The 11,468-nt window shown below is 41.6% G+C and overlaps 1 protein-coding gene across 1 annotated transcript in view; it reads left to right on the forward strand.

The window, feature by feature from the left end:
- FER1L6 (fer-1-like family member 6) overlaps window positions 1–11,468 on the forward strand; it is a 72,702-nt gene that overhangs the window by 56,629 nt on the left and 4,605 nt on the right. The window contains exons 32-37 of the mRNA XM_009323374.1: window positions 1,458–1,628; window positions 2,789–2,949; window positions 5,955–6,097; window positions 6,674–6,762; window positions 8,768–8,866; window positions 11,270–11,462. Coding sequence (XP_009321649.1) covers window positions 1,458–1,628; window positions 2,789–2,949; window positions 5,955–6,097; window positions 6,674–6,762; window positions 8,768–8,866; window positions 11,270–11,462 — 856 coding nt within the window. The remainder of the gene's footprint in view (window positions 1–1,457; window positions 1,629–2,788; window positions 2,950–5,954; window positions 6,098–6,673; window positions 6,763–8,767; window positions 8,867–11,269; window positions 11,463–11,468) is intronic.

Genomic DNA, 11,468 nt, shown 5'->3' on the forward strand with positions numbered 1-11,468 from the left:
CTTCCCTCATCATTCCCTGCAACTGGAAGGGTAGAGGAGAACACTGCTTGTGCTCCTAATGCCTTAACCAGTCATCCCAAGGCCTTGAAGACTCTCTTGATTGCCCTCGGACTTCTTGTTGCAACTTCATTGCTGCCTACCTGAAAAATCAGTAATGGATAGTAATCTGAGGGCCATACCAGGGTAGGAAGTTTTCTCTTCACATCTTTAACCCAGGAGGCAGCAGACTTCCTTAAGAAGTGCGCCTGGTCTGCATATTGGGCCTTCTGTTCCCTTCAGAAGGGAGTCTCCTATGACAATGACCTGTCTTTTTTTCTTTATGGAAACTGTTTTGGCACAGGGTGTAGGCAGACTTAACCTCAGCGACACCACCAAGCTAGGTGAACCATCGTCCTCGTCGTTGTTCGGTTCCACTTGCAGAGCCTCGTACCTATTATTCAAGGGCACCTGGGAAGGTGGACACACGCCTGCTGCACCAGGCAGGAACTTGTTGCCATGCCCCCCTATTCCTTAAGTCACTGTGTTCAGCCTTGCTGCTGCTGCCAGTGGCAACATGGGGGTGACTGGACCAGCAACTCCTTCGCAGCAGTAACATCAGTCATAGTAACCACCTCTCATCATCCTAGAAGCCCTGGTCAGCATGGCACCACCAACCTCTAGCAATCCCAGACTGTTCCCAAATCTTTCTCTCCTCCAAAAACTGCTCTGCTGTTGCTACAAAATTGACTTTGGCCACTTTGAGAAAGGACAAAACTCGTCCTTCAGGAGACAAAACTCAGTTTTGCCTGTGCTTTGGAGAAATCTGGAGCTAGTATTGTGCTGATGAGAATGTCCTGTATTCCACTAATTTGTCAGATCCCTTTTAAAATCACTTTTATATTGTCAGCTTCCCTAAACACCTCAATGACAATGATCCTAAACCTGAAAAATGCACCGAGTGAAAAGGGAGTTCTGATCTTTGCTTTTTTGAGACTTGTTTAAAGCTTTTGCCTGATCATTTTGTTGGGTGCCCCCAGATTCCTATATTCAATATTTAACCTGGAGCTTTTGGAAGAAAACAGAAAAGACTCAGATGTCCCTTTGGGAGGTTCTGAAAAGCGTGTAAGAACTCTTACATACGGCTTCATTAGCCTTGTAATTTCCATACTTCCACCTCTATTGGATTCAGGATAAATCATTGCAGCTGACCAGCTCCGTCCCATTGCTCTGTCTACTGTAGGTAGGAACAATCTTAGAACTGTACAGGGGGTATTAGGGAAGCAGGAGAAAGAAAATACTTTTGCACTGTCTGTTTCCAGTATGTTCAGATATTTGATTGAAACAAAAGCGCTACCAAAAAACCCCCACTGCTTATTAGAAGAGACACTGTCCACACGTTGTTTGCACAGTATTATTAACTTAGTTTTTTAGACTTCAAAACTGATTTGACTGCACGTAGGTCTCAATTTTTGCTGTAGATCATTTGAAATCCAAGCTACATTCCCCAAGGATTCCTTGCTCACTGTCCTGATCTATGACCATGACTTCGTGGGAACAGATGATCTCATTGGAGAGACTAAAATTGATTTGGAAAATCGTTTCTACAGCAGGCATCGAGCTACCTGTGGGTTACAAAGTCAATATGAAATGTAAGTACCTCTTCAGACAGCAACAGAGAGCAGCATACAGTGAATGACTTGACTTGAAGGAGAAGTTCCAGATGTGGCTAAATATTATCTTCCTCCAGCACAAAAGTGTCACAGGAGGTATTTTAATTAAATTTCACCAAAGAGCTTAGGGTAGCTGCCAGCCTCAGTAGGAAGTGGATATTTTAAAATTAGCAACACTGTTTGTTCACCAAGTATTTTAGATAGTAAACAGCCTATGTATAACATACCTGCTTGATAAACTGCCTTTGGACAGGCATAAAGGGAAAATGGAAAAAAATGTGTCTGAGAAGTTATGACAGGGCCCTACTCTGCTCTCCATTATTCAGCTGCAACTGGAGAGATTGCAGCAAGGCCGGTGGGACTGGTGTGGCCCTGAGGGGAGCAGGAACAGAGTGGGGCTGCTGGCATGTCCTCTCTAACAGAGGTGAGTCACAGGGCAGTGGTGCTGAGCTCCTGGTCCCTGTCACACGGCTGAACTCTCAAGGACGTTGTGCACGAAGATTAACTAATGTAGAGAAAGTCAAATTAAAATAACTCCATTGCCCTGGGGTGGGGCACTGTCTTAGGAGATGTGGGTTTGGGGTTCTTCTCCTATGTTTCTTTCTCTATCTACAAACAAAGGGTGGACAATGTAAAAAAGCAATCCAGGAGTGCAGACCAAACCCCAAGACTTCCCTTGCCAGCTCAGTCTCCAGTGTGAGGTATTTCTTTATGTGCTTTTTCCAGGTCCAGATAATCTCGGCTTCTCCTCAGCATGTGGGAGCCACAGAACACTTCTGCTTAAATGGGGGTAGAACATGTAGACTTGAATCCTTTAGGTAGAACAGGGAATGAGCTCTGGTCTTTTTCCTCTAGGAGCATGCCAATGCTGGGTTACTCTCTCTAAGCTATGGGCAAGGCTGCCTCAACTTCTCCTGTGTTTTAAGAGAAAGGAATGATTGGCCCCAGGACCTAAGCAGGCAGGGGGGGTGTCTCAAGTAAGAAGTAGTGCTGGACAATTTAAAGGGAAAGTTTGGCTGAGCAGATGTCAGGGCCACTGACCACAAAAAGGATATCTGCATGGGAAGTCCTGATTTGCCAGTGCACTTTGCTGAGGAAAACCTCACTCATTTCTCTTCACTCTCTGTTCGTCCTTGCAGAGAAGGGTACAATGCATGGCGAGATGCAACCAAGCCAAGCGAAATCCTCACTAAGCTGTGTAAGGACTACAGAATAAGTGGACCCTTCATGCGGCCAGGGGAGATACAAGTAGGAACAAAAGTCTTTAAGGGACAGACAGTCTTCACAGAAGATGAGAATGGTAATGAAGTAGTTCATCATTCTTCAACTGCATTGTAGCAGTACCAAGAGGCTGCCTAAGCTGTAGCTGGGGCCCTGTTGTGCTATGCACTCTAAAGTCAGATTACTGGAACCTGTCTCTGCTTTAAAATACTCATATAACTGTCGTGATGAAGGTTGTGTCTATACTAGCTATTAATGTATCTTAACTGCAGAAAATCTGTAGGGTGAGACAGTTATTGCTGATGACCTGAAATCCCCATGGTAGGTGTTTGGGGGATACTTTGGACTAGCTCCTGTCTGATCCCAAGGATGGGATGCCCAAGATTGGTTGGAGTGCAGGGGACCCTCTTGAAACATGTTTTCTGGCTTAGTTTCATCTGAAAGGAGTGCAGCTTGCATGCTCTGAGATCCTTCCATACAGCAAATCAAAGCATGGGAAATCAGGGAGAGTCTTTTAAAAAATGCATTCGCTGTCTAAACTGAAACACTAGTGTAGACAGACCCAAGAAGTGAGAAGAAGGGGGAAGGGAAATACAGATGCAAAGTGAGTAACTCAGGGTCAGACAAGTCCTCTGTTTGACCACAGTTAGGTTCCAGGCCACTTACCTGCCAGTCCTACATTACCTACTTGACTTTCCCCTCTGTTGTTTTTTTCCTCCTCTCGATTATTACCACTCTGACTGTTCTTCTGAAGCACTAACACAGCACTGTGTAAATCAAAGTATCTTTGGGGTCCGTGAATCCAGAGGGCAGGACAGACCTTTCTTTCAGAGCTCCCAGATTAAAGAGAGGACAAAACTACTAGGAAGCTGAGTGTCCCCTATATAGGGGTGGAGTGGGACAGAGCTATCAGTGAAAGAGATGTTCCTGCCCATGGCAGGGGGGTTGGGCGAGATGATCTTTTAAGGTCTCTTCCAACCCAAACCATTCTATGATTCAGTTTTATACTTAGGGTAAGGAAAAGAGGTGTGAGCATGGAGGCTTTCAAGGGGGAACAAAAGGAGTAGGGAAACCTCTAGTCCGTTATCTGTGTTTATTCATCCTTGAGCAAATTCCCCTTGGCAGCTACAAATATAGCTCATGCCTTGAGTGGAAGGCTGCTCAGGTAGCACTGCTGAAGGGAGAAGAGTTGATCCATTTTTGATTTCCTGGCCTGAGAGACATGTATGACTCCACTACTGCTCTTTGTTTTCCTCACTAGCAGATGACTGAGTGAGACTGCCAGCAACAGGATCTCTCACTAAAGTGAGCTTCAGACAAACCAACATCACACAAGATGATGGAAACCAAAAGCAAGGAAATACAGAACCAGATGGCAAAATCCAAAGTATTTATGTACACAAGTTTTTCAACATGTTATAAAGAAATAGTTTACAGCGTACAGTCTTCTGCATGATCCTCATCCAGACTGCTGTTCTGACAAGTACATCTGGGTCCTTATTTCCTGCTGGTCATTATTTGGGTCTATAAAGCTAACAAAGACCACATATTTAAGCTATAGAGGAGTACCGAAAAGGGGGAGCCGTACCATTTCCACTTTACAGGTGGAGAAAATTACACTTGTGGGCCTTACATCCAGCTTTAAATTGCAAGGGAAAGAATAATTTAACTTTTCTCTAGGAGCATAGAAGTTAGAATAGAATAGAATAGAATAGAATAGAATAGAATAGAATAGAATAGAATAGAATAGAATAGAATAGAATAGAATAGAATAGAATAGAATAGAATAGAATAGAATAGAATAGAATAGAATAGAATAGAATAGAATAGAATAGAATAGAATAGAATAGAATAGAATAGAATAGAATAGAATAGAATAGTTCATTTGGAAGTGACCTACAACAATCATCTAATCCAACTGCCTGACCACTGCTCCCAGGTAGTCTAGGACTACCTGTAGCCAATGGGAAGAAATAAGCATCTTCAGAGGGTGAAAACAATCTTTAGAAAGGTGCCTGAGAGAGGATATGGATTATCATGGGACAATCTGTCCTTGCTGTTGAGGCTGCCTGACTGAGTAGCTCAGGCTAAAGACCTTGCTTTTAGCTGGCTAAAATTAAACACATCACATCTCAAACACATGTCAGTGCACAAGTGGGAACTAGGACTCATAACCACAGGGTTATCCTTCCTCCCTCCCTGAGCCATTAGGAAGGGTTTAATACCTACTGTTTAAATCCCAAACAAACCTTTTACCTCCTACTAGCAATTCAGAGAGAGCAACACTGTAGGAAAAGTGAACACTGTTTGCTGACAGAAAGAAGTCTTAACTTTCTTCTCACTTGGGTACTCCTCTCCTAATCTAGGAGACATCCCTCTCCAAAAGTCTGGGTTCTGTTTGTGTGGAGCCCACACAAAAAGGGAGGAAAGAGAAGCTCAAGAGCTGAAAAAGCTTTCTCTGCTTTCCAATATCCACCCTACCTTCAATATTAGCACTGGTCCTTCCTTGAGGGGCCATTCTCTGGCGTCTCCCTTCCTCCAGTGGCCAAGCTTAGCTGGTCAGGAGGTGACATGTTCTTGCCCATGGACTTCAACCCTCTTCCTCTGAGGTATGATTCGGTTCTCCAGGGGAGTCTTTGCTATTGCCACCACAAGGCAAAATGAGGTGTAGATATAACTCCTAGTGCCTATTTACTGTCAGCTCTGTCAAAATCCAAGCCTCCTTGTCTTTCATGAGCCCTAAAAAAGCCTCACATTTGCAATTTTCTGTAAAAAGAGTAGTTCACAGGTTTCTTCCATCTTCCTATCAGAAACTGCTGCTGTAATAGTGAAATGATTTGTTGTGTTTTATAGATAAACTATTGCCTAAGTGCTAATCTTCTAGTTACCCTGGTGGGTACCTTTATTTACAAGAATTAAATGCATTCAAGACCCTTCTTTACTTATCTGGGATACATAAAACCTTCCTTTTAACTCAAGCAGCTTTTTAATGACCATCTTTAATAATGAATGGAACATATTACCAAAGGGTTCAACATTATAATTCAGCTCTCTTTGTTCTTTTTGTTTTACTCTTTCCTATAGAGGAGCCAGTTGAATCACATGAACATCTCTCCTTAAAGGTTTTATGTGCTTGGGAAGAAATCCCTGGAGCTGGATATAAACTGGTCCCAGAGCACATTGAGTCTCGGCCTCTCTACCATAAGGATAAGCCAGGCATGGAACAGGTAGAGCAGCTCAGAGATGGTGGTGATGGTAGACCCAGGAGCAGTTTTCCTTTCCTCCAATTACTGTGGTTTCTATTTGTACCTGCAAACTTACAGAGACAGCATCCAAATTTTGTACCATACACAAGACTTTATACAGTATCAACCTGGAAATTGTCACACATGTATGTATACAGCCAGTTACCTAAATACACAGTAATCACACAAGGTGTGACTGCATATTTTCATTCTTTTAAATGCTTTAGTTTATTAAGTTAACACAAACTCTGCTTGTATTTGGGCTTTGGTTCTTTTTTTTCCTTTCATCACATACTATTTTTACATGGATTTTACCTTGAAGTTGCCAATGTTTGAGCTCATTTCTGACTTCACCAAATTCCTGAGAGACTGATAGAAAATGTGTATGAAAAAAATATATTGTATAGTAAGTTTATAGATTAAATCATAGTTGCAGGATAGTGAGCTGGTTGGTGTTTATAGAGGAAGTGGTGGGTTTGGATGTCAGAAATACATTTGAAACCTTTTAAAGTCTCTTTAAAATAGGGTTACAGAGATGTTTATCTCTTTGTTTTCAAGGGTCGTGTACAGATGTGGGTCGACATGTTTCCTCAAGATATGCCTCTACCAGGACCCCCAGTGGACATTTCACCAAGAAAACCCAAAGGGTAACTCTATGCTTTCCTCCCAGCACAGTGGCATAAGTCTTCAAAGACTGAGGCTTTCTTAAGTGTCTGGAAAGAAATATAAAAAGAACTATCACAACAAACTTCTGTGGTCCTGAGAAAAGTTTTCTTAGGTTCACATAATTTCAAGTCAAAAGAGAGCATCTAGTTTGGTCTCCTCCATTAAACAACTCAAAGAACTGTTGGTGATTTTTTCATCAAGGGCTATCACACACCTCTTTTGGAAAGATATCCCTTTTTCATATAGAGATTGCAGGTGGCTAGAGGCAAGAGTCTCTTAATAATTCTGATATTATTATCCACTTGTTGAGCTGAAAGAAGTAATTCTGGTTTCACTACCCCTTTCAGCTAGATAACTTACTTGACCCTGGTTGAGATCTTTAATCTGATGCAATAATATTACACTTATTGGATTTCCAGCACTTTGTTCAAAGATAAGATCAAGAAACACATAAAGCAGCAACAGATAGAAGAGATACATTTGGAATAACCTTCTCTCAAATTTCACACAGATACTTATGCTGCTTTATATGCAACACTACACATAGGTCTTCAAGCTAATTGAATGTTTCTAAATGAAACACAAAAATGAGCAACAGAGTTCTCAGCCCACCTTGTATCAGCTTTATTGCAATATTTTAGCAAGGCCTTTCCTGAGAATTTTATGTCTGAAGCAGCATCAGGTACTATTCCTGTATTATTTATGTTTGAACAAGAAACAATGTAATAAAAACTTGTTTCTTTTCCTTTCCTTTACAAAAGCCAAGATTTGACAAAAACAAGAGTTTATGTAACAATTACTTTCTTCAGACCAGAACTTTCTATAAAGCTCCTTAACAACAAGCATTTTCCAATCCAAAAAGATTTTAAACTAATCATACCCACAAAACCAAATTGTTGCTGCCATTTTTATAGTCTACAAAAGCAGGGGAAAATACTGTCAAAACATTAATTATGAGAAAGAAAGTAAACATAGTTACACATTTTGCTGAGAAATGCGTATTTCCTGCAGCAAAACAGGCTCTAAGTGCCATAAGACTTCAAACACTTTGTGAAAACATTTCTTGTTGGCTATCTTCAACTGAATAAGGAGCTGATGGAACATTACAGATGAAAGTTTCTTTGGCTGGTGCAGAGGCTTGGTTTTCATGGTCGACATCTCCTTAAGAGCTCCATGACCTAGGGTATCTGGTAACTTCTGGGACAAACTGTTTCACACCTGAGACTGAGGCTATTTCCAAGACAACACATCATATCAGAAAAATCTTATGTTGGTGTTCTCAAACATAGTTTTTTTTTTATTATTTTGCAGTTCATACAATGACTTAAGGCATACCTAAATTTTTGAATATGTTTTTTATGTCACCTGCAACATCTGTATTTCAGTTCAAGCTTCTAGACTTTTGGATGGCCACCATAAATGTCTGTATATAGGGAATAGAAAGGATGGGAAAAATTCCTTTTACTGTTGCTTCTAAAGACAATTGCATTTGCTTAAATGATAATATCTCTAAACAGTGCTTCTCCTCCTTTTTAATGCACTGGATTGCACCAAATACAAAGTTTTTAGGCATTTAATCTGAAAAGCACCTCCCAGGGAGCTCTGCTTTTTATTAGCAAGCTGCTCACTGTTTTGGAGACTGCTTTGCTGATGTTGTTCAGATCAACTTTGTCTTGTTTCACTGCAGCATTTTTGTGAAAAGAATTGAAAAGGAACAGACACATAAAAAGCAAGGAATTTTCCATCCCTCTGAAGCTGGCAGTGACCCCGCTGTCGTCCAGCATGCTCCAAGGGCTGAGAGGAGCCACCATCCCCACTCTATCACTAGACACTTGTAAATAGAAGAGGCCTGAGGCTGATGCTATTTTAAGAGTTTTGCACAACTACAACATTCCTCACTTTCTAAAAACATGATCTGATAGACGTTTACATTACTGTCTGACCAGAGCTTGAGTATACACAGGCCTACTTTCTTTTCTTTTTCAGCTATGAATTGAGGGTAATAATCTGGAACACAGAGGATGTAATTCTAGAAGATGAAAATATCTTTACAGGGCAAAAATCAAGTGATATCTATGTAAAAGGGTAAGTTCTTCAGGACTTGTCTTCAAAAGAACATGTAATATTTCATTCAAAAATCAGACGAAAGAATTACCTTGTGAGAATATCTGATAAGCTATTTCTGTGACCTTGGCACTTTGCTCTAAATGCCTCCCCAGATTACTCATCTGTATTGGATACTGCTTCTTTTTTATTTTTTTCCCTCTTAAAATCAAGTAACTATAAAATGAGACTAGTTGTTACTTCCCACTCAGGCAGAGATGGCACAAGAAGAGAACCAAGCCCACAGTTTAGCAAACAGAGATCAAACACTTACAGAACTTGAACTGTAAGAGCTTACACAGATGCAGAGAGGTTTGACATAATCAGAGAAAAGGTAATTATGACCACATTAGAAACAAGAAAGCAGACGTTTGCCAGGCTATTTCTATTGGAAATATTTTCTAATCTCATGTGGGGAGCATGTGTGGGTGAATGACCATGGCCATGCTGGGGAGAACATCACATGGGCACTTTCTGCTCTCCACCTCCTTCATGCTGGAGACAAAATGTCTGTCACAGCTTCACAGATGTTACTGGGATAATCAGTAAACCATATCACATAAATAAAATGAAAAGAGAGAGAGCGAAAGGGGAGCTTGACACTCAAACCAGCTCTTTCCTGAGATTGTAGCAGGTTACTTCTTAAAATTACTTGCCTCTTTTGGAGTACTGCTTTGCACTTTCTGCTTCTGAGATGAATTTGAATACAAGTAGCAGAGAGGGGTGGGGGGAAATGATGGCATAAGTGGCAGTAGGAACTATTGGAAATCTCAAGTGTGAGACTGGTCTTAGATTTCTTGCTGTGTTTCCACTGCTAGAGAGTGAGATGAATATGCTAATATGACTTGTGTCATTGTGGAGTCCTGGAAAAATCTGAATTTGTAGAGCGCTAGGCATATGGAAAAATTAATTTCCCTAAAAAGCTGTTGCAGTATTGCCAATGACCAAATGCAAAGAGCTGGAGGAGGGAGCACTGGGACTGATGGAACAGGGAAGGGAGGATGTTTTCCACTTTGCAGGTTCTGAAAATCACGTGAACATAATAAGAAATCCAAAATAATCATAAGGACAGGGCAGTCTGCTAGCAGCTCTTACTCCTGTGTAGGGTATATCTACATGCATTTCACCAGGGAAATTTGCGTTAGCTCTGACAAAGCTGTGTGGTGCACGAGGAGTGGTACCACTCTTTTGGAGCAGGTGATATTAGCCCAGGTGAAGCACGCACAAATACAACCGTATGGCCCGCAGCATGCTGCAAGTGCGGTTATTGCACACACTGGCTGAGCAAATCTCCCCTTGCAGTTCTCTGAGAGGAGCTACTCCTAAATCACTGGTGTTCACACAGATATATCCAACTTAGCAATAAACTAACGTGTTCAGAGCAGTAGCAGAGTAGCTCTGAGAGAGCAAAATTGAGGAAATAAATAGGGAGCCAGCCTTTGTGCTGAGCTGTGTGATAACATGAGGATATCACTACCAATGCCAGAGCGGTCTGACGGGGAAAGCCAGGAGCGGATAACTTTTTGTTTCTGTACCTTAATGATGAAGACATAAATCTCATTATGTTCAGACAGTGCACGTGGCACTGAATCTGCCACCAGGCATGGATTTGCACTGGGGGCAGTGCTGTGCTTGAGATTGTTACTGTTTTTCCCAATTCCTTTTTGAAATAATGAGGCTTGCAGGGGAAAAGCCACTCTTTGGATGCAGCACAAAAATGCTAATCTTTACTCAAGCTGTGATAAATTGTCTTCAGAACTAAAACATACCTAGCTGGATCATTACCTCAGTGGAGCTCTTCAGAAGAGATTATGTCTAGGAAAGCGTTGTCCTTTTGTAACATAGTATTGTACATCAGATGGTGTGCACACTGTAGCAGAAACCAAGAGGAAATCACAAGAAAAATCAGGGAGACAGGTTTGTTTATTTATGGCATATTTATACCCCTCAAACCGCAACTGCAAATGGTTTAGACTCTAATACTGAGCACTTAAATCAGTCTTGGGACATTGACACAGTTTATTAGTGTGGCACAACATGAATACAGGGTGATTAGTAGTGGATAAATGAATGATGCTGTCTTTGCTGGTCTTGGCCAATAGTAAAAGGCCAACTGGTATTTTGGGGTCTGATCTAAATAGAAATCACATTCTCACTCTCAAATTTTGATCATCACTGGCCACTGCTGCAGCCTGTGCCATGGCTTGGAGGTAGCTGAGATCCTTGAGCCAGGGCTGTCACTGTGTGTTGCAGTCCTGAAGGGTGTGTTACCTCGTACTGGTTAGGGAGGAATGAGTAAATTATCAGGCTTGTAACTGAATAACGACAACCACAACTCCAGCTCCCCTGGTGACAGCAGTGTGTTCCACTATGTGCTTGTCATAGGTGGATAAAGGGCCTGGAAGAGGACAAGCAGGAGACAGATGTACATTACAACTCCTTGACAGGAGAGGGCAACTTCAACTGGCGCTTTGTGTTCCCATTCTACTATCTCCCAGCAGAGAAACAAATGGTGGTTAGCAAAAGAGAAAACATATTTTCCTTGGAAAAGACAGAGCGCAAAATACCTGCCGAACTGGTGCTT

Source organism: Pygoscelis adeliae, unplaced genomic scaffold (assembly GCF_000699105.1).
Source record: "Pygoscelis adeliae isolate BGI_AS28 unplaced genomic scaffold, ASM69910v1 Scaffold103, whole genome shotgun sequence".
Classification (NCBI taxonomy): Eukaryota; Metazoa; Chordata; class Aves; order Sphenisciformes; family Spheniscidae; genus Pygoscelis; species Pygoscelis adeliae.